The following is a 25,622-nucleotide window of genomic DNA, read 5'->3' on the forward strand; positions in this document are numbered from 1 at the left end:
TATAAAGAATGTAGTAGAGAGAGAAAGAGAGAGGTTGATAAAAAATATATTTACAGCCATTTCCCCTAAAACTGATTGGCTTTGACATTGTGAGTGATTGGATTGCCCACAGACAACATGTGACATGGCTAATGGGCAGACACAAGCAGAGAGACTGAGAGAGACAGATAGAGAGAGATGGACGGAGAGGGCATAGTATTTCTTCTGGCCCTGAGGGCGGTTTCTGTCCCAGGTAGTCCACAAAGGTTGGCTTTTTGGGAAAGATCACATAATGAAAGTTGTACAACTGAATGCATTCAACTGAAATGTGTCTTCCACATTTAACCCAACCGCTCTGAATCAGAGAGGTACGGGGGGCTGCCATAATCAACATCCACGTCTTCGATGCCCAGGGAACAGTGGGTTAACTGCCTTGCTCAGGCGGCAGAACGACAGATTTTTACCTTGTCAGCTCGGGGATTCGATCCAGCAACTTTTCGGTTACTGGCCGCCCAATGATTAACTGTGTGTGTGCGCGTGCGTGTCTGACTCCCAGCTCTGTTCACATCCTGTTATTTTCCTCCTCTTCAGAAACAAACAGAGAATTCCTGAGACTCGGATATCATGTCCTCTGTTGTGGTGGCGTCAAACAGTTTGGATAAATATGTGCAAGTGATGATAACGTTGCTACCTCGCTCTGTCTCTCATAATCATTATCCTTACCATTATTCGTTTTCACACAAACACACACTCGGTTGCGGCTCGGTGGAGTCCGTCAGTTCCCGGCCAGGACTGAAGAGGGAACCGTTGGCTTCCCTGTTTGGGATTTATCTTACTTTTTTTTTTATAGCGGCACACACCGAGAAGAGGTGTGTGTGTGTGTCTCCTCTCTCTCTGTTCGCGTTGGGTGGGAACACACATCAGGGATTGTAGCCGTTCGGATTTCAATCGGGACGCTTACAAATGAATGGAAATCACCACCGAACAGGACCAAGAAGACTCTTCCACCACCACCCACACCGAGCTCGCCCGATGCCCACTGTAATTTAGCTCCCGGTTAACACTGGGGCAAGCGTCTGCCCACGGACTGACTTCACGCGCGCCGGGCAGCAACATAGAGAAGAATGGAGGCGTTTTTCGCAGAGGTAAGCTGGGATGAGAGAATCGCTTTTCTGCCGTTGAACATTATTTTCCCCCGGTGCTGGTTGGCCTAATAATAGAAATATGAAATTACATGGTAGCCTGTCATAAGACCCGTTGTGTGAATATCGTTTGGACATTTTATTTGGTGTAGGCTATGATGATGGTTCAACAAGAATCCATTTATGGCCGACCCTCGACAGACACAAGCATAATAAAACTATTCGGGTAGGCTACGGGAGAAAATATAGTAGGTGTAGGTTATGTGTCACAATATCGAAAATATTTGCTTTCTCGCTCGCTCTCTCTCTCTCAATGTAGGCCAATGTCATCAACACAAGTGAATACTAGCCTACCTATCATATTAGACTAAAGTCTACTGACAGGATGTGCTAAAATGGCACCACACCACTCATCATGTAGCCTGCACTGCCATCCTCATCTGTCCATTCTCTCAGAGGACGAGAGGAGTAGCCTAATTGGCTAAATGCAGGCTGATCAGAAAATCGGCTAGTCTTTCCATAATGCTGCGTTTCGGATTAAGACCAGTCTGTTAAGGGAGAAAAGCGTGGTATTGTTACTAGTCAAGCTACTAACCTACTGGGGTATTAGTATGATCAGGGGGGGTCTTTCTACCCTCTCTGGGGTGGCTGTGTGGGGCTGTGTCTCGGAGAAGGAGGATGGGAGGTGTGGCTATTGCGGGATTTGAGGAGGGGTGGAGAGAGGAGGAAGAAGAGAGGGTGGTTGCTTCTGTACGATGAAGGCGAAATGGAAGGATACGAATTGACTGTAGGTGAGACAGCGAGTTGCGATGGCTATGGTTGTTATTACGATTTATTAACTCCATGTCCGAATCTCTCTCTCAAGTCAATTCAATTCAAAGGGGTTTTATTGGCATGGGAAACATAAGTTTACCATGTCAAAGCAAGTGAAATAAACAAAAGTGAGAAGAAACAAAACAACATCAACAATAAAAAAATTAAAAAACTATTTACAGTAAACATTGCACTCATAAAGGTTTCAAAGCGATAAAGGCATTTCAAGTGTTATATTATAAGCCATATACAGTGTTTTTAACAATGTGGAAATCTCTCTCTCTGTGTCCATCCTGACATCTGCTATTAAATGATTGATGAAACATCCCCGTCCCTCTTTTACGAAGCACTGGATTCCGTCACTGCAGAGAGAGAGAAGCCCTCTCATGTCTTGGTGTTTAAATTGCGTTGTTACCGATTCTCCCAGATCAATAAACTAATTTACGACTTTTCGCTCCGTCTCTTTTCCGGCGGCGCTAACAGATCTCTTGTCCGGTCACCAGTTTGCTAGCCCACTGAGTTTGGCCCAGTAGAAAACCTTATTCTATAAACTACATGTGTTTTCTGCAGGATAATCTATTATATGCTAATATATTGACAGGTTATTTTGACAATATAAGCCTGATAGGTTTAGACATGTTTGGTGTGTTCTTTGTTTCTAACACATAAAAACAAGGCCGCATTCATCCCCAATTCACCCCATTCAGTCCTGGGGATGGATGGTGCCCAACTTCCCCACAGTCCTTCCTCCTCCTCCTCCTCCTCATCTTCTTTCTCCTTTCTTCCCTCCTCCTTTCTCCTCACCTCCATCTCCTCCCTCTTTCTAAGTCATTCCATCATGGTGTTGTGGTTTTCATTTCTACACACACACACACACACACACACACACACACACACACACACACACACACACACACACACGGATTGTCTCGTCTGTGCATTAATGTGTTATCCTCTAAATGTAAGCTACTTACCGCCATCCTTCTTTATCTCGATCTGATATCGCTTTATCAACCGCCCCTTCTTACTGTGACGTCATTCATTCGGTGTGCGTGAACACTACCAGTCAAAAGTTTAGAACGCCCCCATTTTTACAGTTTTTATTGACATTTTTTTGAAAGTCCAGTGAATAACCTGAAATGGTACGAAGGTAAACTGCCAGAGGTAAAAAATAAAAATAAAAGTTTTGGTTATCAAAAACTGAAAAATAAGGTACATTTCAGTTATAAAAAAATGCCTTTTTTCAGGGAACATGTAAAGGGTTAACCACTTACAGCTGTTCTGCAGTAATGGTCGTAAATTAAGCCTTGAAAGTTGACGCTAACAATTCCTACAGGTGTCCCAACTTTTGTTGATTACTTTGTCTGTATAAAAGCAGTGTTGGGACAGACTGTTACTACACCCTCTTAAGCATTATTTGCACGGTATTGTACTGGAAGGAAGTAGTATATTACTATCATAATGGAGAGAAAAAGGCAATTAATAAAGGAAGACCGACAGACCATTATAACCCTTAAAAGTGTAGGGTCTTTCCTTTATAGAAATTGCAAAGAAAGTCAAGGTGTCAGTGAGTACAGTTTCCTACACCATCAAAAGGTACTTTTGAGCACAGTCTCCAGCCTTAAACCCCGTCCAGCTGGTTTGGGATGAACTGGGCAGAAGGGTGAAAGCAAAGAAACCTACAAGTGCTACACATTTGTGCGAACTTTTGCAACAGTGTTGGGAAGACCTTTCCGAACAATATTTGATTTCCATTGTAGAAAGAATGCCACAAGTGTGTTCGGCTGTTATGTCTGCAAAAGGTGCCTAATTTTATGAGTCAAAAATATAGATACAATTTTGTTAAACAAAACTATTCCATAATTTATTTTTGTTTCCATTTGTTTATCTGTTCTATGCTTTAGTTTCAGAGTACATTAAGAGATTAAACTGTGTGAATTTCAATAAAAACTGGAATAATTGAGGTTCTAAAACTTTTGACCGGATAGTGTGTGTGTGTGTGTGTGTGTGTGTGTCTGTCTGTCTCCATGGGCGTTGTTACAGATGTAGTAAATCCTCTACACTGTGACTCAACACATCACACCTCCATATCCCTCGGCAACAGTGGAAGGGGCTGCCTGGCCGATAGGGGTCCACCACGGTCCTAGTGTCCCCCACCACATAAATACACATTGTAAAGATGACACTGTGTGACGTGTTGGACATTTATTCCAGTCTTCTTTCTCTCTCTTGCTCCCCATCTCCTTTACCTCTCTCTCTACTCTACCCCCCCCCCCCCCCCCCCCCCCCCCCCTCCTAAATTCAATTTAAATTTGAGGGCTTTATTGGCATGGGGCACATATGTTAATATTGCCAAAGCAAGTGAAGTAGATAATGAACAAAACTGAAATAAACAATACAAATTTACGGAAAACATTACACTCACAGAAGTTCCAAAAGAATAAAGACATTTCAAATGTCATATTATGTGCAAATAGTTGTTGATAAATAAACATAAATATGGGTTGTATTTACAATGGTGTTTGTTCTTCACTGGTTGCCCTTTTCTTGCGGCAAAAGGTCACAAATCTTGCTGCTGTGATGGCACACTGTGGTATTTCAACCAGTAGATATGGGAGTTTATCAAAATTGGGTTAGTTTTCAAATTCTCTGTGGATCTGTGTAATCTGAGGGAAATATGTGTCTTTAATATGGTCATACATTTGGCAGGAGGTTAGGAAGTGCAGCTCAGTTTCCACCTAATTGTGTGGGCAGTGTGTCTTCTCTTGAGAGCAAGGCTATGCTCACTGAGTCTGTACATAGTCAAAGCCTTCCTTACGTTTTGGTCAGTTACATTCTGTCACTGTATACTCTCTGTTTAGGGCCAAATAGCATCATAGCTTGCACTGTTTTTTGTTAATTCTTTGAAATCTGTTAAGTAATTATCTTTTAGTTTTCTCATGATTTGTTTGTGTTGCTGTCCTGGGGCTCTGTTGGGTCTGTTTATGTTTGTGAACAGAGCCCCAGGACCAGCTTGCTTAGGGGACTCTTCTCCAGGTTCATCTCTGTAGGTGATGACTTTGTTATTGAAGGTTTGGGAATCGCTTCCTTTTAGGTGGTTGTAGAATTTAACGGCTCTTTTCTGGATTTTGATAATTAGCGGGTATCGACCTAATTCAGAATTCTGCATACAGAGTCTCAATTTGGTGTTTGTCCCATATTGTGAATTCTTGGTTGGTGAGCAGATCCCAGACCTCACAACCATAAAGGGCAATAGATCGCCCTTCTTGCCTTGTCTCTCAGCTTGTTCACAGCTTTGTGGAAGTTACCTGTGGCGCTGATGTTTAGGCCGAGGTATGTATAGTTTTTGTGTGCTCTAGGGCAACGGTGTCTAGATGAAATTTGTTTTTCTGGTCCTGGCAACTGGACATTTTTTGGAGCACGAATATTTTTGTCTTACTGAGATTTACTGTCAGGGCCCAGGTCTGACAGAATCTGTGCAGAAGATCTAGGTGCTTCTATAGGCCCTCCTTGGTTAGGGACAGAAGCACCAGATCATCAGCAAACAGTAGACACTTGATTTCAGATTCTAGTAGGGTGAGGCCGGGTGCTGGAGACTGTTCTAGTGCCCTCGCCAATTCGTTAATATATATGTCAAAGAGGGTGGGACTTAAGCTGCATCCCTGTCTCACCCCACAGCGCTGTGGAAAGAAATGTGTGTGGTTTTGCCAATTTTAACCGCACACTTGTTGTTTGGTTAAAATTGGCAAAAAACACACATTTCTTTCCACAGCGCTGTGGGGTGAGACAGGGATGCATCTCTCTCTCTCTGTCTCTCTCTCTCTGTCTCTCTCTCTCTGTCTCTCTGTCTCTCTCTCTCTCTCTGTCTCTGTCTCTCTGTCTCTCTCTGTCTCTGTCTCTGTCTCTCTCTCTCTCTCTCTCTCTCTCTCTCTCTCTCTCTCTCTCTCTCTCTCTCTCTCTCTCTCCCTCTCTCCCTCTCGCTCTGTGTGTCTGTCAGACCCAGTGGCTGGGGTAAACTCTATACTGTGCCATGTTGATTCAATGTAAGCATGAGAGTGGCACATATTGTGTGTGTGTGTGTGTGTGTGTGTGTGTGTGTGTGTGTGTGTGTGTGTGTGTGTGTGTGTGTGTGTGTATACTACAGCAGTGTATATGAACTAATATATTCACTCTTATTAAAAGGTCTGTTCTGAATGAGTTATGGCTGCCAGACCTCCACTCTTTACATCATGATGAATTAGACAGGACTTACACACACACACACACACACACACACACACACACACACACACACACACACACACACACACACACACACACACACACACAGGACTTATTTAGCCGGGCAGAGACCAACCCTCTGGGGGTCCTTTTCATCATAATTTCATTTATTTTCATTCCTTCATGATCCCTCCATCCCTCCCTCATACAGTTCCTCTCTCTCTCTCTCTCTATCTATCATCCCTCCCTCAGAGCAGGCAGCTGTCCCTCCCTCATACAGTTCCTCTCTCTCTCTCTCTCTCTCTCTCTCTATCATCCCTACCTCAGAGCAGGCAGCTGTCCCTCCCTCATACAGTTCCTCTCGCTCTCTCTCTCTCTCTCTCTCTCTCTCTCTCTCTCTCTCTCTCTCTCTCAGTCTATCCTTCCTTCCTTCCTTCCTTCCTTCCTTCCTTCCTTCCTTCCTTCCTTCCTTCCTTCCTTCCTTCCTTCCTTCCTTCCTTCCTTCCTCTCTCTCTGTCTGTCTGTCATCCCTTTGTACAGTGTCTCTCCCTCTATTCCTTCCCCCTTTCTCTCTGGACAGAGAGAGAGATGTCAATGGGGTCCAGATCTCAACCGAGAGCGGGATTCCAGCTTTAGTCTCTAAACCTGGCAACCCAGGCAGAAAACCTGACGCCACACTGGCAACCCGAGCATGAAATGTCAGGTGACACTCCCCTTCTGTGGCCTGCACAACCCCCCCCCCCCCCCCCCCCCCTCATATTTAGATCAGTGGTGCGAAAGTCTGTGTCCTTGTGTGTCTCTCACTCTCTTTCTCTCTCTTTCACTCTCTGTTCACTTATGTGCAATGTGTGGCAGTGCTTCCCCTACAGTTGTGTAGGCGGTGCCTCTCTCTGTTGCCCCCTGCCTATAAGGATGAGTTGGGCTTCTATTGGTGCAATTGGTAATTTTCATGCCAGAGGATTTAGATGTTGCGTAAGGTGCCAGGGCACCCTGGCTGGATATTAAACTAGGGGAAAGACTGTTGTGTAGTTTAGTGTGTAGTGTGTAGTGTAAAGTGGGAAGGGTATGTTATAGTCATGCATAGAGTGTATGCTGATTCATTGGAGAGGAGAGAGAGAGAGCAGTCGCTTGAGATGTGTGACCTATTTTCAGCAGAACCAACCGCATTCGTTCTGCTGAGAGCTGCATCAGCTCTGCCTCTCTCCGTCGCTCTGTCTCCCCTCTCGCTTGTCTCTCTTTTTCCTCCCCCACAATCTCCGATCTCTTCATCCCTGGTACATGCCCCCGGCCGGTCTCTCTCCCCCCCCCCCTCTCTTACCCCCTCTCTCTGTCTGTAGGCATGGGAGTAGTTCTCCATCTTTACAGCTGTCTTTCACACTCACTAAGAACACCAACTCCCAGTGTCCTTAGCTGTTTTCTCAACAAAAACACCATCTCCCAGCAACCTCAAGGTGCTAAAATTTAAAGGGTTAGGTATGGGGTTCCCGTGCGGCGCAGCGGTCTAAGGCACTGCATCTCAGTGCTAGAGGTGTCACTACAGACCCTGGTTTGATTCCAGACTGTATCACAATCGGCCGTGATTGGGAGTCCCATATGGCAGCACACAATAGGCCCAGCGTTGTCCGGGTTTGGGTTTGGCCGGGGTAGGCCGTCATTGTAAATAAGAATTTGTTCTTAACTGACTTTCCTAGTTAAATAAAGGATAAATATGTTTTTGTTGTTGTTGTTGTTATCCCTTATAGCAGGCTATTTTACACCTCCTTTCCTGTGCTGCTTATTTAGTCTGCTGTTTCCATGGCGCTCTGTCTCCATGGCGTTGCCATGGAGTCTGGTTGCCATGGCGTTTCTGGGGTTTGACTGTAGTTTAATCCAAGATCAGAGAGAATGTGATAATTAGCCAACTGCTCGAAATTAGGCTTGAATACACACACACACACACACACACACACACACACACACACCCACACACACACACACACACACACACACACACACACACACACACACACACACACCCCCCAGGTTAATCCGCCAGGCTGCTGCCTCTCTGTGTGTGATGGGGTCTAATTTGTGTTTTAACTGGTTCAGAACTGTTTTAGCTCAGATGAATCATTCAGGTGTTCTGAGACACAGGGGACAGAAAGGAGCTCCAGCTTTAAATGACCTGAACTGCACTGAATACGCAAATGGAAGTCATTATACTAATCATAACTAATCTAGTACAATAGCTCAATAGACTCCCTAATGTGTGTGTGAGTGTGTGTGTATATGTGTGTGTATGTGTGTATGTGTGTGTGTGTATGTGTGAATGTGTGTGTGTATGTATGTATGTATGTATGTGTGTGTGTGTGTGTGTGTGTGTGTGTGTGTGTATGTGTGTATGTGTGAGTGTGTGTATGTGTGAATGTGTGTGTGTATGTATGTGTATGTGAGTGTGTGTATGTGTGTGTGTTCACTGCCAGGTGTTTGGTACCAGTGGAACTAACCCTACTGGCCTCTCTGACAGATCTGACTTATACACTGTCTGTACAAAACATTAAGAACACCTGCTCTTTCCTTGACATAGACTGACCAGGTGAATCCAGGTGAAAGCTATGATCCCTTATTGATGTCACTTGTTAAATCCTCTTCAATCAGTGTAGATGAAGGGGAGGAGACTGGTTAAAGAAGGATTATTAAGCCTTGAGACAATTGAGACATGTATTTTGTACGTGTGCCATTCAGATGGTGAATGGGCAAGGCAAAATATTTACGTGCCTTTGAACAGGGTATGGTAGTAGGTGGCAGGCGCACCGGTTTGTGTCAAGAACTGCAACGCTGCTGTGTTTTTCACTCCCAACAGTTTCCTGTGTATATCAAGAATGGTCCACCACCCAAAGGACATCCAGCCAACTTGACACAACTGCGGGAAGCATTGGAGTCAACATGGACCAGCATCCCTGTGGAACGCTTTCCACACCTTGTAGAGTTCATGTCCTGATGAATTGAGGCTGTTCTGAGGGCAACTCAATATTAGGAAGGTGTTCATAATGTTTGCTATACTCAGTGTATCGGGCCGGTATCAGCTCCATGACCACACACACACACACACACACACACACACACACACACACACACACACACACACATATACACACACACACACACACACACACGCACACACACCGCTCCTGCCAAACACCCATAATCTGCTGAGTGCATCACCTTGCTGATTGTATTATCACCTTTAATGGAATGTTACTGCAGGGAGGGAGGGAGGGAGGGAGGGAGGGAGGGAGGGAGGGAGGGAGGGAGGGAGGGAGGGAGGGAGGGAGGGAGGGAGGGAGGGAGGGAGGGAGGGAGAGTTCAAGGTTATAAGAGGAGACAAGAATCAATCTACAGCTGTCTCTCTGAGGTTGCTACGTTAAGCATATGCTCCTCCTCCTCACCTGATTAACCCCCTTATCGTCACGACGACCCCATGACCTATAGAGTCACACCCCCTGTCTTCTCTCCTCTTACCGATAGATATTTCAGTGAAGAGAGAGGGAAAGAGGGGTGGAGGGAAAGAGAGAGAGAGAGAGGCTGCAGGTCTGTGAGTTTAGATAGATATTTCAGTGAAGAGAGAGGGAAAGAGGGGTGGAGGGAAAGAGAGAGAGAGAGGCTGCAGGTCTGTGAGTTTATTACATGTCCAGTCCTCATTTATGTGGTTGTAGTTAATTTGTCTGTTGCAGCGTTAAGAGGCCCTAAATCACACACACACACACACACACACACACACACACACACACACACACACACACACACACACACACACACACACACACACACCACACACACACACACACACACACACACACACACACACACACACACACAGAACTCCAGCCTCTCTCATTCACCCTTGACCCTGAGTCTCTCTAGGAAGACTGACATTTCCCCCTCTTCATCCTCCTCCGTCTCCTCCTTCTCTTCCTCTCTTTTCTTTGGCCTGTCGTCCATTAGCTGATGTCTGATTTATTTATATTCCCTCTCTTCCTCCTTCTGTCCTCTCCCTCCTCCACATCTCTCTCCCTCTCTCCCTCCTTCTGTCCTCTCCCTCCTCCACATCTCTCTCCCTCTCTCCCTCCTTCTGTCTTCTCCCTCCTCCACATCTCTCTCCCTCTCTCCCTCCTTCTGTCTTCTCCCTCCTCCACATCTCTCTCCCTCTCTCCCTCCTTCTGTCCTCTCCCTCCTCCACATCTCTCTCCCTCTCTCCCTCCTTCTGTCTTCTCCCTCCTCCACATCTCTCTCCCTCTCTCCCTCCTTCTGTCCTCTCCCTCCTCCACATCTCTCTCCCTCTCTCCCTCCTTCTGTCTTCTCCCTCCTCCACATCTCTCTCCCTCTCTCCCTCCTTCTGTCCTCTCCCTCCTCCACATCTCTCTCCCTCTCTCCCTCCTTCTGTCTTCTCCCTCCTCCACATCTCTCTCCCTCTCTCCCTCCTTCTGTCTTCTCCCTCCTCCACATCTCTCTCCCTCTCTCCCTCCTTCTGTCTTCTCCCTCCTCCACATCTCTCTCTCTGTCTCCCTCTTTTTCTCTCTCCCACACCCCATCCATCCCCTTCTTTTGCTCTCTCCCATTCTCCTCTTTTTCTCCCTCCCTTCTTTCTCTCCTTTAATTCCCTCCCTCCCCCCAGAAGCTGAACGACTGTCAGATGTCAACTGTTCCTGAGATGGTGTGATTACACCTCTCTCTCTCTCTCCTTCCCCCCTTCCCTCTGCTGTCTCTCATCCCCCTCTTTCTGTCACTCAGTCACCTCCCCTCCTTTCCTCTTTCACTCAGTCCTGTTGCTCTCATTCTCTCTTAGATTGATCCATTTCTCTGTGGCCTCTGATATGTCAACATGTTCAACTTTAACACAATTTTATTCACTGCAGTTAGTAGATTACTGATCCCCAATCTGTGACAAGTGCACTAGTGTGTGTGTGTGTGGTGTGTGTGTGTGTGTGTGTGTGTGTGTGTGTGTGTGTGTGTGTGTGTGTGTGTGTGTGTGTGTGTGTGTGTGTGTGTGTGTGTGTGTGTGTGTGTGTGTGTGTTCCACAAAATGCCAGAGGAGTAGCCTAATGTAAATGTCACCTCACTGAGAGATGAGGAGATGGCAAACCTAACGGTCTTAAAAGCGCTTGTTTGTGGTTATTTACTCATCCATCAGTCGTTTACCAGCATGCCACGATGCCTCAACGTTAGACATTAGACACTGCATTAACAACATACTACATGACAATCTAAATATTACTATGGGATTACAGTGCATACGATTTTATATACATGGTTGAAGGAATATTCAGTGCCGCCCTGTCAACCACTGGGCAGTGGTAGCCAGGGGTGAAAGGTGAGAGGTCGGGTGGGATTGATTGAGGTTTAACTTGTGAGTTATTGGAGGGGGGGGGGGATTGTGTGTGTCTGTGTCTATATGAGTAGGTATGTGTTGAAATGCACAGCCATCCGTGTCTGTCTGGAGTCTGGTAAGAGGCAAGTGGAGGAAGGCAGGTCATTTATAAACCTCCTTTCTCCATCTCCCTCTCCCCATCCCTCCCCTCTGGAGAGTGCATCCCTTAAAAACCTCCCATCGATCTGCAGCAGAGAGAGAGAGAGAGAGAGAGAGAGAGAGAGAGAGAGAGAGAGAGAGAGAGAGAGAGAGAGAGAGAGAGAGAGAGAGAGAGAGAGAGAAGGGCATGTAGAAAGATAATGAAGGAGAGTGATGGAGAATGAAGTAGAGATGAAGGGAGGAATGAAGCATGCCCTATAAGGGCACAAGGCGAGACCCAGATGCAGACACAGGAAGCAGATGGTCGAGTCCAAGAAGTTTATTAACAATCCAAAAGGGGTAGGCAAGAGAATGGTCGTGGACTGGCAAAAAGTCAAAACCAGTTCAGATATCCAGAGGTACAGAATGGCAGGCGGGTTCGAGGTCAGGGCAGGCAGAATGGCCAGGCAGGCGGGAATGGAGTCCAGAAAACAGGCAAAGGTCAAAACCAGGAGGACTAGTAGAAGAGAATAGAAAAGTAGGCGCACGGGAAAAAACACGCTGGTTGACTTGAACATACAAGACGAACTGGCATAGAGAGACAGGAAACACAGGGATAAATACACTGGGGAAAACAAGCGACACCTGGATGGGGTGGAGACAATCACAAGGACAGGTGCAACAGATCAGGGCGTGACATGGCCATTCCTCAGTGATCATGAGCACCATTGATAGAAAAAGAAAATAGGGTTCAAAAGCGTTCTTCTGCTGTCCCCATAGGAGAACCTTTTTGGGTTCTAGGTAGAATCCTTTTGAGTTCCATGTACTGTAGAACTCTCTGTGGAAAGGGTTCTACATGGAATCCAAAAGGGTTCTACCTGGAACCAAAATGGTTTTTCAAAGGGTTCTCTTATGGGGACAGCTGAATAACTCTTTAAGGTTCTAGATAGCACCGTTTCTGTATAAAGTGTATAAAATAGATCATTCAAATACTGAGCTATAATGTATGCTCCTAAAAAAATGGCAAATTCTATTATTTAAACTAATAAAAATTTTCTGAGAAAGAGATTTTGTTTGACAAGTAATAAAAACGATTCTCCAAAAGGTAGGAGGGGTCAAAATGATTGACATCCCTGTTTTCAATACCTTTCAATACCCCACCTGCTGAGGATAACGGCACTGAGCCTCTTTCTAAAATGTTTTAAGAGTAAGGAACATATTGGGAGGGATCTGAGAACATTCCTCCATACAGATTCCTTCCAGATCCTTGATGTCCTTCGTCTACGCTTATGGACTGCCCTCTTCAATGGGTTTCAAGTCCTGAGACTAAGATGGCCATTGCAAAATGTTGATTTTGTGGCCAGTTAACCATTTCTTTGTGGATTTTGATGTGTGCTTTGGGTTATTGTCTTGCTGGAAGATCCACTTGTGGCCAAGTTTCAGCCTCCTGGCAGAGTCAACCAGGTTTTTAACTAAAATGTTCCGGTACTGGGTAAAGTTCATGATGCTGTTGACCTTAACAAGGGCCCCAGGACCAGTGGAAGCAAATTATCCCCATAACATCAAAGAACCACCACCATATTTTACAGTAGGTATGGGGTTTCTGTTCTGCTTATGTCTTCTCATTTAGACGCCAAACCCACCACTGGTGTGCCTGGCCAAAGACCTCTATGTTCATGTCATCAAATGTAAACACCTGGAGTTTGCTAAGTGAAATTGCCACACGCACACCAGTGGTGGGTTTGGTGTTGAAATAAGAATGCAGGCCGTCAATCATTTCAGACCCCCACTGTACATGTAATCAACAGTAACTGTACCTAGTGGATAATATATCCCTATCAGCTATAGACCTCACAAAGTGTGTGTGTATTTGGCACTGGCCCTGGGTGTTTAACTCACAGTACAGGAGCGACACCCTTCACCCTGCAGCTCCACCCCGAGCTACCCAGCTGGGTGTGTTTTCTGCCTGGTTAACTCCACAGCCTTTGTCGGGAGTGTGTGTAGGTGTGTGTGTTGTCATGCGGGGAGTAGGGGGTTGCCGGGGGGTGTGGGCCATCTGTTGCTAAAACAATAAGTCTCTTCTCCTCCTCTTCCTCCTCTCTCCACCCCTCTTTTTCTCACTCTCCTTTCAGATGTGCACATCTGGGCTGCGTTCAGTATGTTCTGGACCGTTCAGTTGAACGGAAACGTTGCTGTACTGAACGACCAGATGAAAAACGGGGAGGGGTTGTGGAGATATATACTGTCATTGGTTGTGGTTTGGGAAACGCTGTCACCGTGGCCACTGCCCTTAAAATACTTCACAAATGTCTTCAAGCCACACCTCGCCACACCCGCCAAACGGGAGCAAACGTACCTCAGAGTCTGTTCAAGTGGCTACAAGAACGTTTTGGGGAAACGTGTCGTTCAGTACAAACCGTTCCGCAACGTAGCAAATGTTGAAGCGAACTGAACGCACCTCAGGTATCCTTGATTTTTCAGGGTCCTCCTTCTGTCACCCCCTACCCACCCTTCTATACCTCTCCCTCCCTCACCCCTCCCTCACCCTCACCTCCTTTACATGTAATACAGTAGTCCCCCCCGTGTTGGGGTAGTGTAGGGGTCAGGGGTTAGAGGTCACTGACTGGCTGAAAGGTAGCTTTGTGTTCGAGGGACTGAATAAATATGACACTTCCTCTTTCTCCACCTCTATCACCCTGTCTCTCTTTCTTTACCCCCCCTTCTCTCCTTCTCTCTCTCCCTACCTCTCTACTACAGAGGACACGTATCTCTCTCCTTCTCTCTCTCCCTACCTCTCTACTACAGAGGACATGTATCTCTCTCCTTCTCTCTCTCCCTACCTCTCTACTACAGAGGACACGTATCTCTCTCCTTCTCTCTCTCCCTACCTCTCTACTACAGAGGACATGTATCTCTCTCCTTCTCTCTCTCCCTACCTCTCTACTACAGAGGACATGTATCTCTCTCCTTCTCTCTCTCCCTACCTCTCTACTACAGAGGACATGTATCTCTCTCCTTCTCTCTCTCCCTACCTCTCTACTACAGAGGACATGTATCTCTCTCCTTCTCTCTCTCCCTACCTCTCTACTACAGAGGACATGTATCTCTCTCCTTCTCTCTCTCCCTACCTCTCTACTACAGAGGACATGTATCTCTCTCCTTCTCTCTCTCCCTACCTCTCTACTACAGAGGACATGTATCTCTCTCCTTCTCTCTCTCCCTACCTCTCTACTACAGAGGACATGTATCTCTCTCCTTCTCTCTCTCCCTACCTCTCTACTACAGAGGACATGTATCTCTCTCCTTCTCTCTCTCCCTACCTCTCTACTACAGAGGACATGTATCTCTCTCCTCTCTCTCCCTACCTCTCTACTACAGAGGTCATGTATCTCTCTCCTTCTCTCTCTCCCTACCTCTCTACTACAGAGGACAGGTATCTCTCTCCTTCTCTCTCTCCCTACCTCTCTACTACAGAGGACACGTATCTCTCTCCTTCTCTCTCTCCCTACCTCTCTACTACAGAGGACACGTATCTCTCTCCTTCTCTCTCTCCCTACCTCTCTACTACAGAGGACACGTATCTCTCTCCTTCTCTCTCTCCCTACCTCTCTACTACAGAGGACATGTATCTCTCTCCTTCTCTCTCTCCCTACCTCTCTACTACAGAGGACATGTATCTCTCTCCTTCTCTCTCTCCCTACCTCTCTACTACAGAGGACATGTATCTCTCTCCTTCTCTCTCTCCCTACCTCTCTACTACAGAGGACATGTATCTCTCTCCTTCTCTCTCTCCCTACCTCTCTACTACAGAGGACATGTATCTCTCTCCTTCTCTCTCTCCCTACCTCTCTACTACAGAGGACATGTATCTCTCTCCTCTCTCTCCCTACCTCTCTACTACAGAGGACATGTATCTCCCTCCTTCTCTCTCTCCCTACCTCTCTACTACAGAGGACATGTATCTCTCTCCTCTCTCTCCCTACCTCTCTACTACAGAGGACATGTATCTCTCTCCTTCTCTCTCTCCCTACCTCTCTACTACAGAGGACATGTATCTCTCTCCTTCTCTCTCTCCCTACCTCTCTACTACAGAGGACATGTATCTCTCTCCTTCTCTCTCTCCCTACCTCTCTACTACAGAGGACATGTATCTCTCTCCTCTCTCTCCCTACCTCTCTACTACAGAGGACATGTATCTCTCTCCTTCTCTCTCTCCCTACCTCTCTACTACAGAGGACATGTATCTCTCTCCTTCTCTCTCTCCCTACCTCTCTACTACAGAGGACATGTATCTCTCTCCTTCTCTCTCTCCCTACCTCTCTACTACAGAGGACATGTATCTCTCTCCTTCTCTCTCTCCCTACCTCTCTACTACAGAGGACATGTATCTCTCTCCTCTCTCTCTCCCTACCTCTCTACTACAGAGGACATGTATCTCTCTCCTTCTCTCTCTCCCTACCTCTCTACTACAGAGGACATGTATCTCTCTCCTTCTCTCTCTCCCTACCTCTCTACTACAGAGGACATGTATCTCTCTCCTTCTCTCTCTCCCTACCTCTCTACTACAGAGGACATGTATCTCTCTCCTTCTCTCTCTCCCTACCTCTCTACTACAGAGGACATGTATCTCTCTCCTTCTCTCTCTCCCTACCTCTCTACTACAGAGGACATGTATCTCTCTCCTTCTCTCTCTCCCTACCTCTCTACTACAGAGGACATGTATCTCTCTCCTTCTCTCTCTCCCTACCTCTCTACTACAGAGGACATGTATCTCTCTCCTTCTCTCTCTCCCTACCTCTCTACTACAGAGGACATGTATCTCTCTCCTTCTCTCTCTCCCTACCTCTCTACTACAGAGGACATGTATCTCTCTCCTTCTCTCTCTCCCTACCTCTCTACTACAGAGGACATGTATCTCTCTCCTTCTCTCTCTCCCTACCTCTCTACTACAGAGGACATGTATCTCTCTCCTTCTCTCTCTCCCTACCTCTCTACTACAGAGGACATGTATCTCTCTCCTTCTCTCTCTCCCTACCTCTCTACTACAGAGGACATGTATCTCTCTCCTTCTCTCTCTCCCTACCTCTCTACTACAGAGGACATGTATCTCTCTCCTTCTCTCTCTCCCTACCTCTCTACTACAGAGGACATGTATCTCTCTCCTTCTCTCTCTCCCTACCTCTCTACTACAGAGGACATGTATCTCTCTCCTTCTCTCTCTCCCTACCTCTCTACTACAGAGGACATGTATCTCTCTCCTTCTCTCTCTCCCTACCTCTCTACTACAGAGGACATGTATCTCTCTCCTTCTCTCTCTCCCTACCTCTCTACTACAGAGGACATGTATCTCTCTCCTTCTCTCTCTCCCTACCTCTCTACTACAGAGGACATGTTTCTCTCTCCTTCTCTTCTATCCCTACCTCTCTACTACAGAGGACATGTATCTCTCTCCTCTCTCTCCCTACCTCTCTACTACAGAGGACATGTATCTCTCTCCTTCTCTCTCTCCCTACCTCTCTACTACAGAGGACATGTATCTCTCTCCTTCTCTCTCTCCCTACCTCTCTACTACAGAGGACATGTATCTCTCTCCTTCTCTCTCTCCCTACCTCTCTACCACAGAGGACATGTATCTCTCTCCTTCTCTCTCTCCCTACATCTCTACTACAGAGGACATGTATCTCTCTCCTTCTCTCTCTCCCTACCTCTCTACTACAGAGGACATGTATCTCTCTCCTTCTCTCTCTCCCTACCTCTCTACTACAGAGGACATGTATCTCTCTCCTTCTCTCTCTCCCTACCTCTCTACTACAGAGGACATGTATCTCTCTCCTTCTCTCTCTCCCTACCTCTCTACTACAGAGGACATGTATCTCTCTCCTTCTCTCTCTCCCTACCTCTCTACTACAGAGGACATGTATCTCTCTCCTTCTCTCTCTCCCTACCTCTCTACTACAGAGGACATGTATCTCTCTCCTTCTCTCTCTCCCTACCTCTCTACTACAGAGGACATGTATCTCTCTCCTTCTCTCTCTCCCTACCTCTCTACTACAGAGGACATGTATCTCTCTCCTTCTCTCTCTCCCTACCTCTCTACTACAGAGGACATGTATCTCTCTCCTTCTCTTCTATCCCTACCTCTCTACTACAGAGGACATGTATCTCTCTCCTTCTCTCTCTCCCTACCTCTCTACTACAGAGGACATGTATCTCTCTCCTTCTCTCTCTCCCTACCTCTCTACTACAGAGGACATGTATCTCTCTCCTCTCTCTCCCTACCTCTCTACTACAGAGGACATGTATCTCTCTCCTTCTCTCTCTCCCTACCTCTCTACTACAGAGGACATGTATCTCTCTCCTTCTCTCTCTCCCTACCTCTCTACTACAGAGGACATGTATCTCTCTCCTTCTCTCTCTCCCTACCTCTCTACTACAGAGGACATGTATCTCTCTCCTTCTCTCTCTCCCTACCTCTCTACTACAGAGGACATGTATCTCTCTCCTTCTCTCTCTCCCTACCTCTCTACTACAGAGGACATGTATCTCTCTCCTCTCTCTCCCTACCTCTCTACTACAGAGGACATGTATCTCCCTCCTTCTCTCTCTCCCTACCTCTCTACTACAGAGGACATGTATCTCTCTCCTCTCTCTCCCTACCTCTCTACTACAGAGGACATGTATCTCTCTCCTTCTCTCTCTCCCTACCTCTCTACTACAGAGGACATGTATCTCTCTCCTTCTCTCTCTCCCTACCTCTCTACTACAGAGGACATGTATCTCTCTCCTTCTCTCTCTCCCTACCTCTCTACTACAGAGGACATGTATCTCTCTCCTTCTCTCTCTCCCTACCTCTCTACTACAGAGGACATGTATCTCTCTCCTTCTCTCTCTCCCTACCTCTCTACTACAGAGGACATGTATCTCTCTCCTTCTCTCTCTCCCTACCTCTCTACTACAGAGGACATGTATCTCTCTCCTTCTCTCTCTCCCTACCTCTCTACTACAGAGGACATGTATCTCTCTCCTCTCTCTCTCCCTACCTCTCTACTACAGAGGACATGTATCTCTCTCCTTCTCTCTCTCCCTACCTCTCTACTACAGAGGACATGTATCTCTCTCCTTCTCTCTCTCCCTACCTCTCTACTACAGAGGACATGTATCTCTCTCCTTCTCTCTCTCCCTACCTCTCTACTACAGAGGACATGTATCTCTCTCCTTCTCTCTCTCCCTACCTCTCTACTACAGAGGACATGTATCTCTCTCCTTCTCTCTCTCCCTACCTCTCTACCACAGAGGACATGTATCTCTCTCCTTCTCTCTCTCCCTACCTCTCTACCACAGAGGACATGTATCTCTCTCCTTCTCTCTCTCCCTACCTCTCTACTACAGAGGACATGTATCTCTCTCCTTCTCTCTCTCCCTACCTCTCTACTACAGAGGACATGTATCTCCCTCCTTCTCTCTCTCCCTACCTCTCTACTACAGAGGACATGTATCTCTCTCCTTCTCTCTCTCCCTACCTCTCTACTACAGAGGACATGTATCTCTCTCCTTCTCTCTCTCCCTACCTCTCTACTACAGAGGACATGTATCTCTCTCCTTCTCTCTCTCCCTACCTCTCTACTACAGAGGACATGTTTCTCTCTCCTTCTCTTCTATCCCTTTATGTATTTCTGTCTGACAAACACAGACTCTCTCTCTGACCGACAGTGTTGTTGTTGTGTTAGAATGCTGCTTCGACATCAGGACCCAGCCGTGTCTCGCTGTGCTCCCCTCAAGCACATCTGGGTCATCTGTCTGAGAACACACACACACACACACACACACACACACACACACACACACACACACACACACACACACACACACAGACTAGAGAATATGGCTTGAAGAACTAGTGTTTCTTACTAGATTGGAACTTGTAGCTGTGGCATACAGTAAGGCTGTAGACACAATTCTACCTATGTACGTGTAAGTTGGGCTTACGGTGTGTGTGTGTGTGTGTGTGTGTGTGTGTTGTCATGCAGGAGTAGGGGGTTTGCCAAGGGGTGTGGGCCGTCTGTTGCTAAAACAATTTGTCTCTCCTCCTCCTGTCTTCACCCCTCTTTGCTGTGTTCTCTACAGCCCTACGTAGCTATGTGTGTTTGGCCACATCAAAGTGATGCGATTATGTTTTTGCATCATAATGCATCAAGGTACGTTTCTTCTCTGCTGAAAGGGCTTTATCTTGAAAAGCTGACTGCTGACATCCACAATATGTTTTTGAGATTGTATTATCAGTGTAATAATGGACAAAGCATTGAGTGTATACGATTCCTTTATCCTGGTGGGTGTGTTATAGTAACCGTGTGTGTGTGTGTGTGTGTGTGTGTGTGTGTGTGTGTGTGTGTGTGTGTGTGTGTGTGTGTGTGTGTGTGTGTGTTGCAGGGGGCCCGTGTATGGGTCAAGGAGAAGGAGCAGCTGGTCCCCTCTACTGTCAGCTCCTGTGGTGACGGAACCCTGGTCCTCACTACCGACTATGGAGAGGTACAACACACACACACACACACACACACACACACACACACACACACACACACACACACACACACACACACACACACACTAAACAGAAATTCATCACAAAGATCTGCAGCAATGGATGCCAGCCTTGCTAGTATTGCACACACACACCATGTCAGTGTTATTCATACTCTGGTTTTCCTTCCAGAATACATACTTCTTTTCTTTATCCACCATTTTCTCTCTTTCTCTCTCTCTTTCGCTCTCTCTCTCTCTCTCCTGGTGGTATAGGTGTTTAAATGTTAGCTCGGCTGATGGTGAATTTTTAATAGGGAATCAGCAAGATCGGAAAGAGACAGGGGAGTCAATGGGAGGATACGGCAGAGGGGGACAGGGGAGGGAGAGGGCAGAGGGGGACAGGGGAGGGAGAGGGCAGAGGGGGACAGGGGAGGGAGAGGACAGAGGGGGACAGGGGAGGGAGAGGACAGAGGGGGACAGGGGAGGGAGAGGGCAGAGGGGGACAGGGGAGGGAGAGGACAGAGGGGGACAGGGGAGGGAGAGGACAGAGGGGGACAGGGGAGGGAGAGGACAGAGGGGGACAGGGGAGGGAGAGGGCAGAGGGGGACAGGGGAGGGAGAGGGCAGAGGGGGACAGGGGAGGGAGAGGACAGAGGGGGACAGGGGAGGGAGAGGACAGAGGGGGACAGGGGAGGGAGAGGGCAGAGGGGGACAGGGGAGGGAGAGGGCAGAGGGGGACAGGGGAGGGAGAGGGCAGAGGGGGACAGGGGAGGGAGAGGACAGAGGGGGACAGGGGAGGGAGAGGGCAGAGGGGGACAGGGGAGGGAGAGGACAGAGGGGGACAGGGGAGGGAGAGGACAGAGGGGGACAGGGGAGGGAGAGGACAGAGGGGGACAGGGGAGGGAGAGGGCAGAGGGGGACAGGGGAGGGAGAGGGCAGAGGGGGACAGGGGAGGGAGAGGACAGAGGGGGACAGGGGAGGGAGAGGGCAGAGGGGGACAGGGGAGGGAGAGGGCAGAGGGGGACAGGGGAGGGAGAGGACAGAGGGGGACAGGGGAGGGAGAGGACAGAGGGGGACAGGGGAGGGAGAGGGCAGAGGGGGACAGGGGAGGGAGAGGACAGAGGGGGACAGGGGAGGGAGAGGACAGAGGGGGACAGGGGAGGGAGAGGACAGAGGGGGACAGGGGAGGGAGAGGACAGAGGGGGACAGGGAGAAAGGGGGAGGAGAGGATTACAGGATGTTATCGATGCAAACAGACATTGTCCTCTTTCTAATGTGAGACTTCTCCCTGTCTCTCTGGTCCTGGAAGACACAGACTCTGACCCAGTTCACCCTGACTGGGCCATGCTCTGCTGACTACTACTACTGACGCTTAGGGCTGGTTTCCCGAACACAGACGAAGCCTAATCCTCGACTAAAAAGCATTTTAAATGGAGATTCTCCATTGAGTTTGATTTTAGTCCAGGACTAGGCTTCGTCTGTTTCTGGGAAAGTGCCCCTTCAGGTTAAGGGAGGTTAGAGGGCGTTCTAGTTGTGTCGTAACACCGTAAAGAGACAACAGTTGGTGAAATGAGCGCAGCGGAGTTACAGTGTTGCCATCGATCAACCGCGTTCTAAAACGTGTGTATTTGTGCCGGACTGTCTGATCCTAGACCTGTGTTGAAGCCAGCTAACTATGGGATGGGGGCCGTCATTCTAGGTTACCGTGGAAACGGCCAGAGAGTCACAGTGGAGGGATTCTCTGTATGTGTTCGTCTGTGATTGGCTGGCGGTGTCATCACATGGATGCGTGTATCACTCACTGGATTGGCTTCCATCTCGGTGTCTGTGAAAACATCACACTGGATACACACACACACACACACACACACACACACATACACACACATACACACACACACACACACACACACACACACACACACACACACACACACACACACACACATACTGTATACTAGTAACTGTGAGTCACATTGATTTGTTGGTCATAAGATCGGAAGATCAATGCACTCTAAAAGTGTGTGTGTGTGTTTTGGTGTGTGGGTGTGTACATGTGCATGTGCGTGTGTGAGGGGTACTGCTCAGCCGCTACAAAGAGTTAGACATATCCTCCACACACACACACACACACACACACACACACACACACACACACACACACACACACACACACACACACACACACACACACACACACACACACAGGCTGTGTTAGAGCTGGGTTATTCAGAGAGAAAGTAATGTGACCTGGATTTCAGCGGCTAGCGTGAAAGCTGCAGTGAGAGCTCACGTGAGAACAGGATCCGCTCCAGGGACCAGTCCACACACACACACACACACACACACACACACACATCTGGATAGACACCCACATGTACACATACACACCTGCACCTGTAGAGTCTTCTGTTGTTTCTCTCCATCTCTCTCTCTTTCCATATCTCTCTCCATCTCTCTCTTTCTCTCTCTCTCCATCTCTCTCTCTTTCCATATCTCTCTCCATCTCTCTCTTTCTCTCTCTCTCCATCTCTCTCTCTTTCCATATCTCTCTCCATCTCTCTCTTTCTCTCTCTCTCCATCTCTCTCTCTTTCCATATCTCTCTACATCTCTCTCTTTCTCTCTCTCTCTCCATCTCTCTCTTTCTCTCTCTCTCTCCATCTCTCTCTCTTTCCATCTCTCTCTCCATCTCTCTCTTTCTCTCTCTCTCTCCATCTCTCTCTCTTTCATCTCTCTCTCCATCTCTCTCTTTCTCTCTCTCCATCTCTCTCTCTTTCCATATCTCTCTCCATCTCGTTCTTTCTCTCTCTCTCACATACACTCATATTATGCTCTCTTAATCCACATCACTCTGCAGTTCACAGTGCAGCGAGAGAGAGATGCAGTGTCCACCTCTCTCTCCCTCTATATCTCTCTCTCTCTCTCTTTCTCTCCCTCTATATCTCTCTCTCGCTCTCTCTCTTTCTCTCCCTCTATATCTCTCTCTCGCTCTCTCTCTTTCTCTCCCTCTATATCTCTCTCACTCTCTCTCTTTCTCTCCGTCTATATCTCTCTCACTCTCTCTTTCTCTCCCTCTATATCTCTCTCACTCTCTCTCTTTCTCTCCCTCTATATCTCTCTCTCGCTCTCTCTCTTTCTCTCCCTCTATATCTCTCTCACTCTCTCTCTTTCTCTCCCTCTATATCTCTCACTCTCTCTCTTTCTCTCCCTCTATATCTCTCTCTCGCTCTCTCTCTTTCTCTACCTCTATATCTCTCTCACTCTCTCTCTTTCTCTCCCTCTATATCTCTCCCTCGCTCTCTCTCTTTCTCTCCCTCTATATCTCTCTCTCGCTCTCTCTCTCTTTCTCTACCTCTATATCTCTCTCTCTTTCTCTCCCTCTATATCTCTCTCTCTTTCTCTCCCTCAATATCTCTCTCTCTCCCTCTATATCTCTCTCTCCCTCTATCTCTCTCTCGCTCTCTCTTTCTCTCCCTCTATATCTCTCTCGCCCTCCATATCTCTCTCTCGCTCTCTCTCTTTCTCTACCTCTATATCTCTCTCTTTCTCTACCTCTATCTCTCTCTCTCTCTCGCTCTCTCTCTCTCCCTCTATATCTCTCTCTCGCTCTCTCTCTCTCTCTCTCCCTCTATATCTCTCTCTCGCTCTCTCTCTTTCTCTCCCTCTATATCTCTCGCTATATCTCTCTCTCACTCTCTCTCTTTCTCTACCTCTCTTTCTCTCTATATATCTCTCTCTTTCTCTACCTCTCTTTCTCTCTATATATCTCTCTCTTTCTCTACCTCTCTTTCTCTCTATATATCTCTCTCTTTCTCTACCTCTCTTTCTCTCTATATCTCTCTCTCTCACTCTCTCTCTTTCTCTACCTCTCTTTCTCTCTATATATCGCTCTCTTTCTCTACCTCTCTTTCTCTCTATATATCTCTCACTCTCTCTCTTTCTCTACCTCTCTTTCTCTCTCTATATCTCTCTCTTTCTCTACCTCTCTTTCTCTCTATATATCTCTCTCTCGCTCTCTCTCTTTCTCTACCTCTATATCTCTCTCTCTCGCTCTCTCTCTCTCTCCCTCTATATCTCTCTCTCGCTCTCTCTCTTTCTCTACCTCTATATCTCTCGCTATATCTCTCTCTCACTCTCTCTCTCTCTTTCTCTACCTCTCTTTCTCTCTATATATATCTCTCGCTCTCTCTCTCTCCCTCTATATCTCTCTCTCGCTCTCTCTCTTTCTCTACCTCTATATCTCTCGCTATATCTCTCTCTCACTCTCTCTCTCTCTATATATCTCTCTCTCTCTTTCTCTACCTCTCTTTCTCTCTATATCTCTCTCTCTTTCTCTCTATATATGTTTCTCCCTCCACCATTTATAACCAGAGACACAAATTAGACTAAGTTAACCATGCTCCACTTCTCTCTCTCCCTCTCTCATTCTCTCTTCTTCACTTGCTCTGTCTTTCATTCTTGGCTCATTCTCGCTCTCCTCATTTTGTCTCTCTCATCATCCATTTTTAAACTATCCTAGTGTAGAAAATGTGGGGGGTTCTGCTTTGTGTGTGTGTGTGTGTGTGTGTGTGTGTGTGTGTGTGTGTGTGTGTGTGTGTGTGTGTGTGTGTGTGTGTGTGTGTGTGTGTGTGTGTGTGTGTGTGTGTGTGTGTGTGTGTGTGTGTGTGTGTTATTCAACGATAAACTGAATCAACACACACACTCAGCCCACTCTAAAACACACCAGAGGGCAAAAGAACAGAAGGAGACATTTTATTCAAAACATTTTTTTACTCCTCTACAGTACTTCTACAGGCTCTTACTCAATAGTCTGAACACACACCAACACACACACACACACACACACACACACACACACACTGACCATTCACACAGGGAGCGGGGCTCGAGATTCAATCTGAACGAGAGAAGGAGTGGGGGAAGGGGAAAGGAGAGTGGGAGGAGGAGGAGAGGGAGGAGAGGTAGCAGGGCCAGGCCAAGGAGAGAAATTAATGTAGTAGGAAAGAGGGGAGGCAGAGAGAGGAAGATATGAAAGGAAAAGAGGGATAGAAAGAAAGGGAGAGGGATAAAGAGATGGTAGAGAAGGAAATGGACCCAGAGACTAAGAACTGAGGAAGATAGGTGAGTGTATATGCAGAGGAATGGAGACAGAGAGGGAGAAGGGGGAGAAAATGGAGAGGGAGAAGAGAGAGAGAAGGGGAGAGAGAGAGGGAGAGGGGGAGAGAGAGAGAGAAAAGGTGGAGAGAGAGAAGAGAGAGAAGGAGAAGAGAAAGAGAGGGGGGAGAGAGAGAAAGAGAGAGAGAAGGGGGAGAGAGAGAGAGGTGGAGAGAGAGAAGGAGAAGAGAAAGAGAGGGGAGAGAGAGAAAGAGAGAGAGAAGGGAGAGAGAGAGAAGGGGGAGAGAGAGAAGAGAGAGAAGGAGAAGAGAAAGAGAGGGGAGAGAGAGGGAAAAGAGAGAGGAGGA

General features: G+C 47.3%; 1 protein-coding gene across 2 annotated transcripts in view; it reads left to right on the plus strand.

The window, feature by feature from the left end:
• Positions 1-816: 816 nt before the first annotated feature.
• Positions 817-25,622, plus strand: part of LOC106574531 (unconventional myosin-X-like) — a 62,801-nt gene continuing 37,995 nt past the window's right edge. For both annotated transcript variants that reach the window (XM_082962881.1, XM_045697683.2), the window contains exons 1-2: positions 817-1,124; positions 20,068-20,166. In XM_082962881.1, the coding sequence (XP_082819007.1) occupies positions 1,104-1,124; positions 20,068-20,166 (120 nt within the window). In that variant the 5' untranslated portion in view covers positions 817-1,103. The remainder of the gene's footprint in view (positions 1,125-20,067; positions 20,167-25,622) is intronic.

The sequence above is a fragment of the Salmo salar genome, chromosome 16, assembly GCF_965601325.2.
Source record: "Salmo salar chromosome 16, fSalSal1, whole genome shotgun sequence".
NCBI lineage: Eukaryota > Metazoa > Chordata > Actinopteri > Salmoniformes > Salmonidae > Salmo > Salmo salar.